At 29.0% G+C, this 19233-nt stretch overlaps 5 protein-coding genes across 6 annotated transcripts in view; 2 read left to right on the forward strand and 3 right to left on the reverse strand.

Moving 5' to 3' along the window:
- The window catches only part of LOC119680096 (adrenodoxin-like protein 1, mitochondrial), a 2422-nt gene extending 1483 nt beyond the window's left edge, over positions 1–939 (forward strand). Inside the window, exons 2-5 of the mRNA XM_038092748.1 lie at positions 7–88; positions 143–194; positions 265–371; positions 566–939. Of these exons, the coding sequence (XP_037948676.1) occupies positions 7–88; positions 143–194; positions 265–371; positions 566–810 (486 nt within the window). The 3' untranslated portion in view covers positions 811–939. The remainder of the gene's footprint in view (positions 1–6; positions 89–142; positions 195–264; positions 372–565) is intronic.
- A 1190-nt stretch (positions 940–2129) lies between these two features.
- LOC119668843 (protein FAM76A-like) lies at positions 2130–5405 on the reverse strand. The gene is made up of 6 exons (XM_038078505.1): positions 5169–5405; positions 4820–4884; positions 4625–4738; positions 3739–3832; positions 2964–3392; positions 2130–2904 (listed from the first exon to the last, which is right to left on the reverse strand). Exons 1-6 carry the CDS (start codon positions 5253–5255, stop codon positions 2557–2559), a joined length of 1137 nt encoding a protein of 378 aa, XP_037934433.1. The 5' UTR covers positions 5256–5405; the 3' UTR covers positions 2130–2556.
- Positions 5406–7246: 1841 nt separating this feature from the next.
- Positions 7247–14264, forward strand: LOC119666450 (kinesin-like protein KIF18A). 2 transcript variants are annotated; one of them, XM_038075728.1, is made up of 6 exons: positions 7247–7875; positions 7938–8646; positions 8713–9090; positions 12936–13779; positions 13873–13968; positions 14039–14264. In XM_038075728.1, exons 1-6 carry the CDS (start codon positions 7574–7576, stop codon positions 14149–14151), a joined length of 2442 nt encoding a protein of 813 aa, XP_037931656.1. In that variant the 5' UTR covers positions 7247–7573; the 3' UTR covers positions 14152–14264. The 2 variants fall into 2 exon arrangements, with proteins under 2 accessions (XP_037931656.1, XP_037931655.1); XM_038075727.1 differs by having other exon boundaries at positions 7248–7875; positions 13843–13968.
- Positions 10388–11330, reverse strand: LOC119666451 (ribosome-recycling factor, mitochondrial-like). Its single transcript, XM_038075729.1, has one exon. The coding sequence runs from the start codon at positions 11239–11241 to the stop codon at positions 10459–10461; it is 783 nt and encodes a 260-aa protein (XP_037931657.1). The 5' UTR covers positions 11242–11330; the 3' UTR covers positions 10388–10458.
- Positions 14265–17903: 3639 nt separating the features above from the next.
- Positions 17904–19227, reverse strand: LOC119668364 (pyridoxal kinase-like). The gene is made up of 4 exons (XM_038077841.1): positions 19099–19227; positions 18939–19038; positions 18723–18869; positions 17904–18609 (listed from the first exon to the last, which is right to left on the reverse strand). Exons 1-4 carry the CDS (start codon positions 19192–19194, stop codon positions 18038–18040), a joined length of 915 nt encoding a protein of 304 aa, XP_037933769.1. The 5' UTR covers positions 19195–19227; the 3' UTR covers positions 17904–18037.
- Between the last annotated feature and the right edge of the window lie 6 nt (positions 19228–19233).

A 19233-nucleotide genomic window follows, 5' to 3' on the forward strand; every position in this document is an offset into this window, starting at 1 on the left:
TTAAAGCAAGCAAGGAATTCTTTTAATATTTATTCAAATATAAAACAAATACAACATTTGGGAAATAAATGGTTACATAAAACAAATGGTAAATAAATATAAAATAGAAAAATTTCAATATAATATCACTTATTTTATATAGTACGGTGTCATGGAGAATTTGAATGGCAAGATCCAAAATCTGAAGATGAAGTGTAAGAAATTTTATCAGCTTATTTACATATATTATGTATTCATTAAATTTTTCCTGTATTTATTTAACAGCGTACGAGTCACGTATATTGATAAAGATGGTAAGCGTATCAAAGTTAAAGGAAAAGTAGGAGATAATGTTCTTTACTTAGCTCACAGGCATGGAATCGATATGGAAGGTAAAAATTTTAAAAATTCTACAAAAAAGTACTACTTCATTTCTGAAATCTGTTTTTTTTATTTGTAGTAAAATATTTTGTATTACTGTTCTCTTATTTAAAATTATTTATTGTTACAAAAGTAATTAATTCATTTTAATATGAAGTATTATTTTAAAATCAAACGCATTATTTAATCACATTAAAAATTATAGGAGCATGTGAAGCCTCATTAGCATGTACAACGTGTCATGTTTACGTACATCAGAATTATCAGGACAAACTACCAAATCCTGAAGAAAAAGAAGATGATCTTCTTGACATGGCACCTTTACTGCGTGAAAATTCACGTTTGGGTTGCCAAATTACACTCAGTAAAGAGCTCGATGGAATAGAATTAGAACTACCAAAAGCAACTCGAAACTTTTATGTTGATGGACATAAACCGAAACCTCATTAATTTTAGCTTTGTATTTTGTAAATACAAAAGTCACTTGTAATATCTATGTACAGTAAGTAAAAAATTGTTATATTAATGATTGTAAGATTATAATTGTTAACTAATAAGATTGAGTGATAATAAATTATATTAACAAATTGAAATTTATGATCCTTATTCTTTTGTAAAAAAAACAAAATGTGAACTTCTCATTCCGAACTTAGACCCTGACATATGAATATATCACAAGGTGTATACAGTGACAAACATAATTATTGCTGTTATGCAGTAATTTTTATTAACAAAATTTTTTTAGATAAAATGCTTCATTTGCAATTAAATTTATTTCATTTCATTATATTATCTTTTATATATAATTTCCTGATGAAGACTCTGAGAGGCGAAATATAGAATTAATTAAAAAACAAAGATTTTTAATTTTTACTGAAAAAAAGTGGCCTATAGCTAATTAAAAAATAAGCAAAAAATCATAAAAGGTCGATAAACAAACTCAAAGTTTTATATATATAATTTATTAAAATTAAAAACCCAATAAAGTACTTAAATAGGCTCTATGAATTTATTGGCACACTTAGTTTCCAACGAACAATTATATTTAATATATGTATACATTTATTATTTAAAAATATGATATATAATTTCACAAAGTCCATTTGATGGTATTAAATTGAATAAAATATTTGACAGTGACTCTTAATAGACATTTTTCAGTTTGCCAAGGAATAAAGAGCGTAAGCTGCCGAGCCTGTTTCTAGCTATGATATAGTATAAATATGACCATCTGAGAGGGCTTCAAACCGACACCGTGTCGAAGTTTGCATTTTTCTCAGAGCAAAAGCTGGAACCGAAACGTAAATCAATATGATTTATTTCCGTTCGCCACCACCAGTTCGGTACTAGTTTATTTGCGCGAATTTCTTTACAGTTGTAATTATTTAGTTAACATCTAGTTTTTAATTCTAATTTTGTCTCAAATTATACATAATTTTTTTAAATCGTACCATTTTCAAATACAATGCAATCAACAATTCAAAAAAGTTAATATAAATAAAGTTAAAATAACCGATGACCAAATATTACTGCTCTTTAAAAGAATTAATCAAAACAACTTAGTTTTGACAAAAAGTTTTGAACATAGATTACAAATATTAACTTGAAACTAACTCAAAAAAAATTTTTATAGAGCTGAAAACCAATATCAAACCTATACATTTTTAATTAAACTGCTACGAAAAAAATTCAGACTCAAAAATTAAATTATAATATATACATATTGATAAAGTTGAAATATGTTAGAAATGACATAAAAACATAATTTTTGTTGGATTTTTTTTTATTTGTTTTCAATCTCTTACAAATTATTAAAACTTATAAACAAAAACATTTGCTTCAGAATAAGTAAAAAATAAGAAGAAGTCAACTACAAAATAAAGTTACAATTTACTAAATTTATTATGCTTAAATTAAATTTTTTTTAAAATTAATTTCTGAATGTTTATAGTAATATATTATAATGCGCACAAAAAACAAGTCTTTCCAACAACTTTATGAAACTAACACTTATAGAAAAAAAAATTTATAATTTATATATATATAAGCTGATAAATTAAGTAAGAGTTCTCTTACCTATTTCTGCATAACTGTTTGTCATGTAAATAATAATAACTAAATTAGAAAATTTAAAAACTTGATTCAAATCTTGTAAATATACAATATGAGGAATATTTACTAATTTAAGTAGAATAATTAATTTGTTGAGGGACTATTTGAACGTGAGTCTGAAGAACTTTCTTTTTCTTCATTTTCTATACGTTCGTCACGCTCCTCTTGTTCATCTCCTCCGCGGCTTTCTTCCTTATCTTCTTTAACTTCATTCGACTTTATTTCAATAATCTCTTCTTTAGGTGATACATTTTCACGTTTTTCTCTACCATTTTTCTTGTTACCTTTCTTCAAGCCTGCTACCTCTTTTAATAAGTTAGATACCTTGCGATTAAGATTTTCTACTTTCATTTCGTTTAATCGCTCTTGTTCTTTCATTTTATTACGCATTTCAATTTCCTTTTCAAACATCTTTCCTTTCAACTCTGTCACCTGAAAAGTGAAAGAACATCAATTAAAAAATTATATGTTTAATATTTTAACTAACATACCAGTTTATCTTTTTCCAACAAATCTTTATCTTTAAGCTGTAGGCGTTTTTCAAGACTAGCAATACGCTCCTTAAGATTTGTCATAGCAACTACATGATCAGCTGAGTTAGGATCAATCGATATAACAGCTGGTGTGCCTAATGATCCTAAACCAATAATTGCTCCATTTCCACTTCCACTACTGCCGCCAGAACCTGTGCGTGAAATTTTATCGGGTAAATCCAATCCAGCTGCGCTAACAGCTGATGTACTTCCTTTCGTTAAATCAGCAGAAGTCCGAGATGATTTCTTGGCTGAAGCTGAGGAATTTTCTCTGTGCGATTTTTCGTGAGGTCGTTTCTTTGAAGGTAATCGCCCTTCCTGCTGTGCTTTGAGAAGGGCACGTTTAAATGAGCAGGTACATAGCCAACAGAGCAATTTGCCATTGACCTGTGTAATATACATTAAAAACATAATATTAAATGGTCAGTTTAACAAACATAATTTACAAACTACTATACTACGGTTTAAATTCAACAATTTAAGAACGCAAACATTTACAAAATTATTTTGTCATTCATTACAACACTACATATCCAGACCTTAGTTAATTTTAGATTGATAGGTACATATCTTGAATTAATTTACAATTAAGATATTCAAAGTTTTACAGCAAATTAAATTATGCGAATTTACATATTTATTACTAAAAGCTTATAAAATACAGTTTAAATATTTTTGCGAGGTTTTGGTGGTAGTACATTATTGATTGAATCTGTCGACTTCGCTCGCTAACCTTTTTATTCTCGTCATGTTTATCAAATGCGGATCGTTGTTTGCACTCATCACATTGTACAGGTGGACCGTATTTTACTTCATAGCTAGCACATCTGTTATTGACATCGAACGTTAGTAGGGATTGTTGTGAATAACATATAAGTTGATTTGTGTATTCATTGAATAAATATTATGCAGAAGAAAAGAGAAGAAGAAAATGTTTGCGTTCATAACGTTGAATTTTTTTTAAGGAGTCTTGATTCTTAAGAATCAATAGTACAAAAAAAAGAAATATGATTAAAATTGAAGGCACAACATAAGGAATAAAGGGTTTGGAGTTTTATTTATATAATAATACGTTATATTAAAATCGTACCCTTGTGTTATATATATATATAATAATATTTAAGGATGTATTATTCTATTTAGTAATTATATTAAGTCATAATAACATTTAAGAAATACCATTTTCTTAAGTATTAAATTATATATATAAACATATAACAATAACATCTATCAATTTACTAATTCAGCCAAGTATCTATTTATATATTTGTATATCAGATATTTTCATAGGAGCACATATACTTTTCCTCCCATATTAAATGTTTACCCAATTTAAAAAAAAAAGAATATCAAATCACTTTTGACACTTCTAATATGAAACATAGACATTAGTTTGATACTTTCATTAATTATTCTTTTGAAGTGCATTGAACTTACAGTTATAGTCGTTCCCGAACGACTTCTTGCGTTGACAATTTGATACTTGCGGTTTTTGAATTAATTTTGACTTTTGACATGTAAAACAACCCATACCCTCCTTTCTTATCATTGTGCATTCAGTATATCCAAATCAGTTTATAGGATTAAAATATGTCCAGTTTTGAACATTTTATACATACCTCATACACTTAGTACTGTTGAAAGCTGCGACAATTTTGCAGCATTCGCATGCAGATGGCTTGCCGTATTTGCTTAAACAATGTTCACACTTTTTGCATGCGCTTTGTGATTTCCTAAATTTCAGCCATCGAAATATACGAAGATAATAATATGAAGTCACATAACAAATAACTGGATATTTCATTTATACTCACATTACGGGCTGAAATTCTGAACGGCAATAAGTACAACATTTAGCGGCCGATGTAACGCGGCAGTTCTGTAAATAGAAATTTAAAATATAACTTGAACTTTACTATTTATTGCATAGCATTGTTTTTTTTTCACTCATAGCAAAACCTTTGGCAATGACACAAAATTTGGCAAACTTTTTTGTTTACATTTAATGCGCATTTACAATTATTTTATATCACGTTTTAGCTGTTTGATTTTGTTTATCTTGGAATAAGTTTCTTCAAACACGTGTTAATCTTTGCAACCAAATCATTAATTACGAGGAAATGTATTATTTTTTCCAATTTTGAACTGTATGCTGACACATACCTTGCAAAGTTGTGAACCCGAAGACAATTCTTCAAACGGGTGCCTTGAAAAGCATTTTGAACATGCAAACAATACTTTTCCACTCATTTTGTACTGTTTATTTATTTATTCACTAAAAATGGAACTATACTAAAAACGTAAAAGTACTCAATAATCAAATTTAATGTAACATAAAATATATTTATTAATTTTTACAGAAGGACGCAATTTCCCACTCTTTAGACGATTTTTTTAAGTAAATTAAAGATGGCGTACAGTCTGATGAGTGTCGCTACGTCAATCGAAATTCGAACATATTTTGGAATGCTTTCGCATACATACAACGCAATCATTTAAACGCGCCCCTGAGTTGCATTTTGCATACAGCATGTAATCAATTGGTCAATAAAACTTAAAAAAATTGTTTATATAAAATGCCCGCCAATAACTTTATTATGTCATTGATTTTATATATATTTATACAAGTTACCCTATTAAATAAAATTATCTGTAGGTATTTTTGTATTTACATATACTTATCAACCCAAAATTTGTTTAAAATTTTTTTTTATTTAATTATTCGTAAGCAACCTGAAATTGTTCTATTGGAAGAATACACCCAATATAATCTCAATGATTATTACTTAGTTATTATTAAAACATCTACAATATACATATCAGAGAATAATCTTCTTTGATACATATTTTCCGTTTTTACAAAATCTAAAGTGTAGAATATTTCCAATTGACTAAAAGAGTTTGTTATTTCGCATGGAACCATATAATACGGACAGCTATATGACGAAAGGCATATTATACAAAAAGTCATATCACAATTATAATTATTCTAACTTAACCACCATTTTGTTGCTTTTTTGTGCCTAATAGCACATTCACGCTATTTCATTTATACGATTTTGCTCATTAAGGTCGCTAACGAGAATAACTTATACAAAAATCTTTTATATAAATGAGTTCATTATCAATAAATCAGCTCATTTAAGGCGAAAAATGCCAAATGCAACCCTTAAAAATAAATTTCGCAATAGAGAAATTACTAAAAGTTGAAATATTTGTTAAATATTTCATATGTAAAATATAAACAAACAACAGCTGAGCTGTAAGCAAAGGCACTGAGGAAGTAAGTATTTAATAAAATCTTTGTTTTTACTAATTTAATATGTAACTGATATATGAAATGTATATAAACGATTTTGTAAATCAACTATATATTTAGTTTTTTATGTGTGTTGTAGTATTAAATTAAATTTATACGAGTTTTATCAATTGAATAAATGAGCTAATTATAATATAAACTTTCACTTATTAATATTAATGACCAAGTGCCTAAATAAGACAGTGTGAATGTACTAGTTAGTTAGTTCTTCTTTATTAATAATTTAAAAAACATACAATCATTATCCATACTTTATACATTTTTTTACTTAAAGCTATGACTAATGTCGTCAGCTTCAGTGTGAATGTACTATAAGAAATATTTATATATATTTGAGAAAAAGTAATACGCACTAAAAATAAGATGAAGAGAATAATATTACATTCACACCAGAGTTTTGATTACAATTTTATATTGGATTCAGGCAAGAGTTTCAATTGTAATTTTACTTGTCAAAATTTTAAACTGATACCTGAAGTTAAAAAGCATAAATATTGATACACGACAAATTATTGTAATTGAACTACTTTATTTACACTTCTTAACTACTTTGATAAAGTATTTATTTTGCACATATGTTATATATATAATAAATAATAGTTTTGTTTAATTTTGTATAAAAATTGAATTCATTCCTCAAAACTATTCACAATAGAGCAACTTTGTACTTGGAAATATTGTACTACGGTGAACTATTCATATTAAAATCAACTGGATTTTGTAGAAATCACGTTTTGATTTTGCTTTCAGTTGTCATAATTCCAATACAAATCTTTATGATTTGAATTTGAAATTACATCTAAAATTATAAACAAAACTCTTGTGTGAATCCAATATAAGATATCGAATTTGTAACTAAACTAAAAAAATTACGCTCATTATCATATATATATCAAAAGTTAATTTTAAAATGTATTTAAATAAGTATGTGTGTGCCTTTACACATAATGCATGAGTTCTTTATTCTATATACTTCGCGTGGGGCATAATGCCTTCGCCTACACACATATGTCATATATTTCAATAAGTTCGCTTTTGACTGCTAAATGCAACTCTGTAATTCAGTAAAGCCAACTTCAAATGTTTGATATCAAGCGGTTGAAAATCAAATTTTTTTTGAAGTCCGGAGAAACAAACGAATGTTATTTGGTGTACATTTTAATTTATGTTCATAAATGAAATTGGTTATATGGTTGTCGCGGATTTCATAAATTTTAAGATAAATTAAAATTCTAAAGAGAAATAAATAATGACATCATTACAAAAGAACATAAAAGTTGTTGTCAGAGTTCGGCCATACAATCGCAAAGAACTGGAACAAAATCAAAGATGCGTCATAAAAGTTTTGGATGAAGGTTGTCTACTTTTCGATCCCGACGAAGAAGACGAAGACTTTTTTTATCAAGGCGCCAAACAAAGTTATCGGGATATCACGAAGCGTATTAATAAGAAACTTAGTATGGATTTTGATAGAGTGTACGACACTTGTGCAACCAATATAAATATATTTGAGGAGTGTACAGCGCCTTTAGTAGATACTGTTTTGAATGGGTAAATATATTTAAATTACTATGTTATTTATATTAAATGGTTTTAAAAATCATTGATTATAGGTACAATTGTTCTGTATTTGTATACGGAGCTACTGGGGCAGGCAAAACATTTACTATGTTAGGAAATGAGTCAATCCCTGGACTTACGTATCTGACAATGCGTGATCTTTTTAATAAGATACAACTTCAAAACGAACAACGTAAATTTGATGTCGGTGTTAGTTATTTAGAAGTGTACAATGAACAAGTTATGAATTTATTAAATAAATCCGGTCCTATGAAATTGCGAGAGGACTCAAACGGAGTTGTTGTGAGTGGTCTCATACTGAGACCTATATATAGTGCTGAAGAACTATTACGACTGTTGGCACAAGGAAATTCCAATCGAACACAACATCCAACAGATGCAAATGCTGAAAGTTCACGATCTCATGCAATATTTCAGGTGCATATACGTATGACTGACCGCAAAACTGGCACAAAACGTACAGTTAAATTATCAATGATAGATTTAGCTGGAAGCGAGAGAGCTGCTAGTACAAAAGGAATTGGTGTGCGCTTTAAGGAAGGTGCAAGTATTAATAAAAGTTTATTGGCACTGGGTAATTGTATAAATAAGTTAGCTGATGGTCTCAAGCATATACCATATCGCGATTCTAATTTAACACGTATATTGAAAGATTCCTTAGGAGGTAACTGTCAAACTTTGATGGTTGCAAATGTCTCTATGAGTTCGTTAACATACGAAGATACTTACAATACTTTAAAGGTAATTATGTGAAAATTTACTATTAAATATAATCAGTTTAATATTTGTTGTTTTTATTAAATACAGTATGCAAGTCGGGCTAAAAAGATACGAACAACATTGAAACAAAATGTTCTTGTATCGAATATGCCGAAGGACTATTATATTAAAAAGGTAACAGAATTATTAGCTGAAAATGAAAAGCTTAAGGAGATAAATAAAGTATACGAGACGAATACGGCTTTAACACAAGAATCTGCAGAGAAACAATCTACATGCGATGAAAGCAAACTTGAATTATGGTACCGGAAAATATGTAATGTTTGCTTACCGGTTGTAACAGCACAAGATAATGTGCTTGAATTACAAAGTCGTATGAAAACCTTAGAGTTCAAAATGAAGATAAAAACTGACTCCGATAAAGCAAATAGGAACTTGAAATTACATAAATCTGTATCGGAAGATGTAAGTTTAAAATTTTATATTTAATTTAAACTCTATAGTTTACAAAAGTATTGTTATTTAGCTAGAATTTTCAATAGAATTATATTTTGAATTCAATTTCATAGTTGGAATATGTATAAGTTCACAAACAAACTTGGTTTTAGTTAATTTGATAACTCATAGTAATATTTATTTATTAGTATTTATTAAATGGTAGATTCTATTTTGAACCTGCCACGATGTTGGCATGGTTAATTCAGACTTTATTAAATAGATTCATGATTTTTGGGATTATTTGGTTATCACCAATTAATATTCCGCTTTAGCATATATAATAGACTCTTATACATTAAAACCGCTTTGTTTTCCGAGAAGTTATATCTGAAATATTTTCTTATTTCTGGACTTTTTTCTGATAAGACGGAAGATAAATGCAAAAATAAAAGTAATTGTGTGCTTAGTTGAAATAATACAATCTTTTTGCACCATTTCATTACGTAATAAATACTTTAAACAGACACACTAGAATAAAAATTCTGTAATTTCCCGTTTTTAGTTTTATTTTGTGTACCACCTACGTCCAAAAAAAAAACAAGGCTCTTCGAAATATGTATCGCCAGTTCTTATTCCAGAGCAATCAATGCATGTTAAAATAAGGTTCCGATTACTATCGTAATATTTTCTAATAGTTCAGTTTATTTTATTTATGGAATAGTTAGAAAGCTACTCTACTCTTACCAATTTTATATATGTACAATAATGTATTAAAAAAATTGATTACTAAATTCCTATTGCTAATATCTTAAGAACCAATTAGTGTATGTATCAATCTATAGTTATAGAGTTGCACTATATTCAGCGTGAAGTTTGAACTAGGAATATGATCTAATTGGAAAAAATATTAATTTTAATATAATTAATATAAAATAACTGATTTTACAACTGTTATAACTTGTTAAATTTATTTTAAAATAATCTTTGTTTATACAATTTAATGTTGATGAAGATGACCTTTCAGCGACGACCCATAACTATATATATGGGTTGGCGTTGTAACTCTAAGATATGATAGCGATAATAAATCATAAATCATATAAGCAATAGTAGATATTCGATATGCTTGATCGAAGATTATAAAATCTTTATCTCTCTAAAATTTAAGTTTTAGATTAGGTTAGGTTATACCAGCGATTCCTAGTGGATCCACTTAGGTCTATTGGCCAATTGTGTTACCGAATAGCGAAATTTAAGTTTTAATTTGATATAATTTTTTGAGTATATATTATTTTTCAAATGTATATGGAAAAATTACAATTCAATGAAATTTACAGAATTTAAAAATTTTCACAAACAAATTCAGAACAATAAATATTTTTTATTTTAAATGCACTATGACTCTCCTAACAGTTCCTTCTGCTTCACAGCTAATAGTTTCTCTGCTTCTGCTACATATTTATCAGCTAATGCAGTGACTTGTGTTTGAATAGCAAAGACATCGTCTTTGGAAATATCAGTCTGTTTTTTAACTTTTTTTATGGTGTTATTTTGTACATCCTTGATAGCATCTCGGTGTTTTATAAATAAAGTTTTTGCATTCTTAGAAAGGTTTTCTCGATGTTCTTTTGTGACCTTTGGTATCGGTATGAATAGTGTGGTGCCATCTTGTTGTGGATTCAAATTCATACCGCTTTTTGTTATTGCTTCTAATACAGCTGGTATGGTCTGTGGAAAACCAATCATATTGACCATAATTGTTTTTGGATTTTTGCGTGATATTTGTGCCAGTTCTTGCAGTTCGTGCTCTGTACCATCTACGTTGACGCGCAGTGTGTCAATTGCGCCCGAAGTTGAACGCAGCGAAAGATGTTTCAAGAAGTCATCTTTCATATGCTCCACCGTTTTTTGCATTTGACCGTTGATCGCATCAAAATTAATTATGTCGCGTAATTGTGCTTCATTGATCTCAACTTTGACTGGCTTTTTCCCTTTCTCCTTTTTTTTGTCCTTGCTTTTTGCATAATTACGTACTTGGTGAGTTGTTGGCAAAGTTAACGCCGCTGGAGAAACTAAACTTTGTGGATGCGGTACGCCTCTGCAGTAATTAAGTTGTGTGCAGCGAAGTTGACGCATAAAAACGCTTCTAATTATTGGTGACAAAGTTTTTGTATACATTTTTTTAATAACAAAATATTAAACTCTTCGTTTTGTAAATTATCAGCGGTAAAAGTTATTTCAGTCTACGTTTTTGACGTTTCTTCATTCTCTGCTTGTTTATGTCATATTTTTTCTCTCATATTTTTCGTGCGTCTGAAATCGTAAAAAAAAATTAACGTATTTTAAGAGTTTGAAGTGCTTTAACTATTTACCAATAATTAGTTATAAACTATAGAAACTGGAAAAATATCTTATATATCAATAAATAAATATTAATAATAATAATATAAAAATATATAGACATAAAACGATTGTTTTAATCACTAACAATACGTGATATATTTCTATCTATTTCTATATATTTCTATCTATTTCTATATATTTCTATATATTTCTATTCCTTTATCACTTTATCCGATCTTTAAAAATATTTGAGTTTTTCGACTTTACATCCAATTATTGTCATTGTCTATTGAAAGATCTTCCTACGGACCTCTTTATTGAGCGGATAGCCCTGAACGCCCCTGTAGGTTAGACACATATGTTGAATAGACACACCTGATTAGTAGACATACCTGTCGAATGGACACACCTGTTGAATAGACACACCTGTTGAATAGGCACACCTGTCGCATAGACACACCTGTTGAGTAGACACCCCTGCTTGTTAGACAAACCTGTAAAATGGACACCTGTCTTGGGAGAGCAATTTTTCAAAAATTAAATATTTTAATATTATTTTGTCTTGACTTTACATCCAATTAATGTGGTTAGTAAAATTGTCTGACAGACACCTCTGCTGTGCGAATACCACTGTGGAATGCACATGCCTGTTGAATAGACATCTATTTTAAATAGACACATGTCTTATGTTAAGTTAGGTTTTACATATTAACCTATTGTGTTACCGTATAAGAACTATTAGATTGGAAAAAATATCTTGACCCTTTAGTAAAATTTAAAATGTGCTTTAGACGGTGATCCTGTAGCTAGCCAGGATCCTCAAACAAGCAAATCTCCAGTATAGTCAATCGACTCGTTCAATCGACTATTTGTGCTGCTTAGTAACAAAGTAGATATGAGGCAATTTTCTCGTTTTCCGCATAACTGCGACAGGAATGCTTAAACGGGAGATTTAATATTCTAGAATAGTAGAGAACTGGCTGACACCCGTCAACAAACCTATCACAAGACTGGTATCTTTATGGGGCATCACAATTAGATTGCTGGATTTTTTCATAATAGAATGTGGCCAACTTGTATACAAATACCCGCATGTTGTTGAGTCTTCCCACCTTATATTGAAATATTTAATACAGAAAGATTTGTACAACCGACATTTGTCATAGGCGAATTATTTTTCAAAAACGTTAGATATCTCTAACCATAATTAGCGGACAAAAGTTAATTGTTGCTTTAAGAATTTTTTATTTTCAGTTTTAGTTTTATCAGTTTTATTCAATATGTTTAATTTCAATAATATTAATGAGCCGGCCATCATCATTCGAAGAATTTTGAACCTTTTAATATTTTTATGTTGACCAATATTCATGAAGCCAGCATTTCAGGAATTCTTGAATTCATGGACCAAGCATTACCTAAACTTAAACCATTTCGCTACTAAGCATTTATATATTTAGGAATTTATTATTTTTGTGTTAAATATGTAAAACAACATTAACAAAGCTATTAATATTTTCCAACTATTTCAGGACGTTTCTCTGGATTCAGCATTTATAATGCAATATGAGAAGAAAAAAGAAATTCTAACGTCAGAATTGAAGCGCTGGCGCGATAAATGGTACTTGGCTGTCAGAGAGTTAAACAGAACAAAAAAAGAATTAAAAAACACAGGTTACGATTTTCCTTCACGTTTAATGCTACAAGAACAAAACCTAGTGATTGAAAATTCTAAACTCAAAAACCACACGGATCACTACAAACGTCTTAATATAGAATTTTTTTCTGACACAAATCAACGCAATAATATTATAATGACATGTTTTACATTCATACAAGATATGTACAATGATTTGTCTGCGAATAATGATATCAATCCTAACAGGGAACAAAGCTTCCAACGTTTTAATCAAATTATTAAATCTAAGAGTACATCTTTTCTAGACGATAAAAATTGGAATGCAATGAAGAGTATTCGAAATAATGAGAACAAACATGCTTTGCCTGCTGATGACGATTCTCCCGGATCCAGTACGTCAAAGCGACCACGACAAATATTTGATAATTTTGACATCAATTTCAATGAACTCGAAGAAAAAATGGAAACTTCAGACGATGACGACATGTACAGTTCAAATAAAGTATTTAAGACACCTTTGGCAGTTTCACAAAATCCGAATGAAACGCGTATTATAAAAAAATCAGTTGAAGAAGAACAAGATGGAACTCAAATTATAACAAATACGGTAACCTCCAAGGTAAAACCTTTATTCCAAACTTTAAAACCCGCAGTAACAGCGAAAAAGAATTTGGTAACTAATATATTATCAGAAAAAATAGTTCAAGTTCCACAAAATAAAGAGCACGTAAAAAATGGTGAGTGAATATAACTCATATTTATATTATAATTAATATTATTAAATTATGCGTAAATTACAGTTCTTCTAAAATCGAAAAATTTTAATCAAGGGCTTCTCAAGACTGCCATAGGTGGTACTCTAAAAGAAAATAAAAAATATAGTCCATCCCGTGTCCGAAAGAGTCCACGAACTATTGTATCGAAAGGTAAACATAATTTAAATTTAAATATATATATAAAATTTATTAAAATAATAAATTTTTTCGATTTCTATAGTTGCCAATACTGCGAATTTTGCTAAACGACAACCACCACGAAATGTCCCTGGAATGGCGGAACCCAATGTAAGAATTAATCGCGCCGCCTCATTTCGCGTTAAAAAGCACTAAAACGTATGGTGTTCTCAACACATTAAACTAAAATTTTAAGTTTTTTTATTTTTCTCACTTTTACTAAATTCTAAATGTATATTTGATTTTAAAGTTTTTTTTTCTTTTTTTTTATACCATATAAAATAAACTTTTTTAAATAATATGTAAAAATTATGATATTTGTTATATAGTCGTCTCTATAGTCTAATATAATTATACATATTTTATTTACGTTTATAAATATTTATAAAATATGGATGTTGTTTAACTTCTTCAAACCATCCATTACGAAAACCGCTGATAGTATTTGTAATATCTTCGCGTGAAGGCAATAAGCGATTTATTAAATTAAGTACTCCGAATAAAAGGTACCATAAAAGTCCCAAATTCAAAATTAGTGATAAAGTTGATGGAAATGTTGCTGTACGATATAAAATATCACCCACATTTTTTCTTTGGACTATGTGTGTTGCGCTAAGTAACGGTTCGGCGTAAGGTGTCATGGGGTCCCGCGGTGTTTCGTGAACTATTGCTGTAACTTCCGAGCTCTTTACATCAGTGTCAAATGCTGTATCTATTTCTGGTGCAAGTATTTCATTATTGTTATTTGTGTGTTTTAAATAATTTAAATTTTGTCTTTTTAGCGTAAGTGGTAATACATTTAATTTGTCAATATTTAAAGTTGCATTAGAATTTAATTTTGTATTCTTTATGTCACTATCAGCAAATGCTGTTGTTATTACTAAAATTACGAAAAATATTTTATTTACACACAACATATTTAAAACTAAGTTCAGATGAAAAATGAGCAACTTCTTCAAGCGGAATATGATATTTATATGACTTGTCAGCGCATCATTGTGGTTGAACTGCAAAATGAAGAAAGAAATTTGATGGACAGTTTGACGCGTTATTAGTTTAACTAGACAAATTGTGTTTAAATAGTGAAAGGTTCACTGAATATGACACGAAAACAAATTCAGTGTTATTTTTTCTTAAAAATATTTTTTTATACTAAAATTAATTGAAATGAAATTTATTTTTTGTTTGGTTTCAATATGCAGTAATGATCTGTACGGTTTCAATGCTCAATGATGTTGTTGACTAGAGAAGAATATTCTAAATGTTTTATTCTAGTATTCGCAGGATACTATCCTTTTTCCTTAATAATACTCCAGTATTCCAGTAATTAACAAATATGGTTCGCAATTGTTGTTGTTGTGTAGACAAATAGATTCTCTATTTTGAAATCCCTTTGAAAGGTGTTGAACGATACTTGGTCCTTGATGGCGACAAGTGGCATCTGAACGTAGACCTGACCGTTTTTGGAATCTGTCAGCGATAATCTTCTGTAGTTGTTGCACTAATATAGGTACAAAAAAAATTTGATGAGAAATAAAATTTATTATTAGCCCCGTTTTTTTCTTCTTCATGTAGAGATTTAAAGAAATATTTGTAAACATTATAGTGTATTGAAATCAATAGTAAGAATAGTAGAACTATTTGTAAATACAAGTACTATACTTTACTGTACTATATTTTAAACAGTAGTTAGTTTAATACATCAGTTACTAAACTCAGGGAGCGATACAAAGAAAGAAGTCACAAAACAATCGAAACGGCGAATAAAAGATATTGAAATATTAGCACTATTATTGTAAGCTATAGCACTAGGTGTGAGACAGAGATACTTTAATAGTGCTTTTCCAATCTATGTGGTTAATGGCATTAGTTTTAAAATGACGAAATTGCGTTATATTACTTTTCTTATCCAGTTCTATATCATATACAGCTTAAGAGTTTAAAAATATCAAGTTTTCTAAAACATATCAACATGTGATAATTTTAGTCAGATACTTTATGTGAAACATTGAGTAAAACACTAGGGATTGAGCACTTTGCTTACTTTCCTTACATATAAAATATAAAATTTTTTTATCTTCACATTTGTGTTAGTTTTAGAATCGTACAGTCTTGGTATATATCTTCCTATAAAACGAAAATTGATGATAAAAATTATTTATTAAACTTTTATAAAAATTTCAATATGGAAAATATTGGTAAAATTATGGCTTATATGAAATTATAGTTAATTTTAATATTATTTTTATACTTAACAACCGAAATCTCAAGAATGTTAAACAAATATCGAAAATGTCAATATCAAGTTATACTAAAAATTTTGAAAAAACAGAACAAAACTTTTTTAAAATTATATATATTCATAATAATATCCTTATAAAATAAATCTAATCCAATATATACTAACCGTGTTATTTGTAGACAGTTTTTCAAATTACTCTTATAATGAAAATATTGCTATGGGGTATCTCTGCTAATAGGATTAAATAACAGACAACCCTAACCTTCATTCCTACAACATATTATAAATAAGCAACACAGTATTCCATAGCAGCTTCAAAAAGTAAATCTTTACTAGATAAATTATATAATTGGACTGTGTAATACACAGATGGCTTTAAAACGGACACATCATTACGTTTGTGGTGGTATTCTATTTCATTTCTCAAATTTCGGGAAGTAGGCTAACTAATGGCGTCACTGCAAAAGCCTACGCTAATAAAGTTCCCCACAATCACTTCATATTTGTAGTCTACTTCGATAACTATAGTCTACTTATAAGCAATAATCAAATGCTATTACAATAGTAAGGTCAATATCAGGTAAAGGATACACTCCAAGAAGCTTAAAGTTGTGTGGATCTTCGAATATGACGGCATACCTGGGAACAAATCATACTGTCCTTACTTTATCTTTACAACTTACAAAATTGTAGACATTTGCAACATTATAAATGTTCACATTAATGGCATTGTGAAGCAAAACTGCCAAGCCTTTCGGCATCATTATCGTTCTTTCGATCTGAGGGGCATTAAGCCGAAATTTTTGAGTACATGCAGCGATTTACTGTATTTTCACGTTTTAGAATCGGACACACTTTCGCGTCGGATAAAAACATACTCTCAGGAACCCTTTAAGTGTTTTCAGGATTTTTCAATGGTCTCATATCACCTTTTCATATCACTGATTCCGATCGCATTTTTTCCAATCAAAGTCTGGGTCATTTTGACTGGAATATCCTTTTCCATCGTCTGGCTCGCCTTGTTTTAGTTAACATCGAATGTTTTTAGAAATTATTGGTAGAAATTCGATGTCTGTATCTAATTTAGCACATTTCTTTCGTGAAAACTGTAATATTGAATTTAGCCTTAATCTAGCTTCTCTATATCTTGTTTTTATGAACCTTATGATTATTAGTGTACTTTGTTATCTTAATATCATTATTATTTTATTATTTCTATTATTATCACTTTGTTATTAATTTTATGTAATTAACATAATCCAAAGTCAATGGCCTCTGCTGCCAGTACTGTCTATTCGCTTAGATATTTTATTATCGTATATCCGCGTTATAAACAAATCTTTTATACTACATATTATTATTCAAGTATTTATAAATATCATTACACATTTGTAAATAATATTTTTACTTAAAGCATTCTCCTGATAGTATATGTATATACATATGTACATATAAAAATTGTAAACACTTAAGATTTAATTTTTTTACTCTCACTTGCTATATTAGTTTTATTTGTTATTTCTTATCAATTATTTAGTTTATGGAAATTTATTGTCATTCATACAAAGCTATTAATTTAATAAACAGTAACTAAATAAAAAGAAAAGAAAAAAACCATCGTTAAATAAAAAAAAATTAAATTCAAAAGTAAAAATATTTTTATGTGCACATTTATATATGAGTATATGTATAAGTATAATACATTATGGTCATTACACAAAAATCCCATTGATTATAAAATAGTAAATATTTCTATAAAAAAAATCTCATAACATTTATAACAATAACAAATAATAGAATTTAAAGAATTTGTTCAGCTTTTAGCACCACTGAAGGATTTTCAATAACATCTTTGCTTTGTATTAGCTTAAGTTCTCTCTCTTTTGAGGTAACCTTACATTTACCCTCCCGCATATTAGTCGGCATCATTTCCAAAGTACGTTTAATAACAGCTTGCAAAGATGCAATGGTTTTCTCTAAAGCTATTCCTAAGTCCGTTGTCTCATAACTATGTGCCAAGAATAACGAAGCAAACAGATCACCAGTACCAGTAAATGATATATTAACCCCTTGTCGTGGTATATTAATAGCAAATCGTGGCCCATTTTTTTTACTAATAAATGCACGTAATTCTCCAGGTTTGCCCAAGTCACTGCTTGAAATAGCCACAGTATCAATATTACGTTCATGAAACCATTCCACCGCCGCCCAAATATCTGCTTCAGTATTTATTTTCCGTTCTGTCAGCAATTCTACTTCATATTGATTCGGTGTGATTATATCAGCAAGTGGTATGATTTCGTCACGATAAATCGGCAACAGCTCCTTAGGTACATACATAGTACCATCGTCACCCATTACTGGATCACACACTAAAAAAATTTATCAATTTAATATTTTTTATGCAAATTTATATGCGTTGATAATTTTTAAGATTTATTGCAGTTTGTTTACCATGACAATCACTTTTTTTTACTATACTTACCATATATCAAATTAGCATTGGCCTGACGTAATTTTTTTAATATTTGTGCCACTTGTCGTAGAAATGATGCATTTCCAATGTAACCGGTCAATAAATGTGAGTAATTATCAAGGAGATTGTTTTTTTCCAAACCTTCAAATAAATCCGCTATTTTTTTGTTTTAACAATAAAACGATATTTTATTTTTGTTTCGTAATTTGTTGTAATTTAATTTACCCAACTCTTTTTCCTGCAACACTTGACCTTTAAAGACGTCATAGCCCGTGTGATTTGAGAATTGTACAGAATTTATGGCATCTACTTCGAAACCAAGTACCTTCAATTAAATCAAATAGATTAGCAAAAAAAGATATAAATATAACGTTACTTTTCAAACCTGTAATGGGAATGTAGCACTCTTGTTGCCCACATAACCGAAAACTACATGGCTTTGTATAGATAGCACTCGCCGATTTATAGCCTGTGAATTCATATTCAATTTTTGTTTTTATATTAGAAATAGTAAACAAAT

This window comes from Teleopsis dalmanni, chromosome 1 (genome assembly GCF_002237135.1).
Source record: "Teleopsis dalmanni isolate 2A chromosome 1, ASM223713v2, whole genome shotgun sequence".
Classification (NCBI taxonomy): Eukaryota; Metazoa; Arthropoda; class Insecta; order Diptera; family Diopsidae; genus Teleopsis; species Teleopsis dalmanni.

Excerpts from the sequence above, each read along its gene's own strand:
- LOC119668364 (XM_038077841.1), bottom strand. The coding sequence starts at position 19,194 with ATGAATTCACAGGCTATAAATCGGCGAGTGCTATCTATACAAAGCCAT. Across the intron at positions 19,039-19,098 it reads GTGCTACATTCCCATTACAG|GTACTTGGTTTCGAAGTAGA; the intron begins GTTTGAAAAGTA and ends ATTTAATTGAAG. Across the intron at positions 18,870-18,938 it reads GTTGCAGGAAAAAGAGTTGG|CGGATTTATTTGAAGGTTTG; the intron begins GTAAATTAAATT and ends ACAAAAAAATAG.
- LOC119666450 (XM_038075727.1), top strand. The coding sequence starts at position 7,574 with ATGACATCATTACAAAAGAACATAAAAGTTGTTGTCAGAGTTCGGCCA. Across the intron at positions 8,647-8,712 it reads ATACTTACAATACTTTAAAG|TATGCAAGTCGGGCTAAAAA; the intron begins GTAATTATGTGA and ends TATTAAATACAG. Across the intron at positions 13,780-13,842 it reads TAAAGAGCACGTAAAAAATG|TTCTTCTAAAATCGAAAAAT; the intron begins GTGAGTGAATAT and ends CGTAAATTACAG.
- LOC119666451 (XM_038075729.1), bottom strand. The coding sequence starts at position 11,241 with ATGTATACAAAAACTTTGTCACCAATAATTAGAAGCGTTTTTATGCGT.
- LOC119668843 (XM_038078505.1), bottom strand. The coding sequence starts at position 5,255 with ATGAGTGGAAAAGTATTGTTTGCATGTTCAAAATGCTTTTCAAGGCAC. Across the intron at positions 4,885-5,168 it reads CGGGTTCACAACTTTGCAAG|AACTGCCGCGTTACATCGGC; the intron begins GTATGTGTCAGC and ends TTCTATTTACAG. Across the intron at positions 3,393-3,738 it reads AACATGACGAGAATAAAAAG|GTCAATGGCAAATTGCTCTG; the intron begins GTTAGCGAGCGA and ends TATATTACACAG.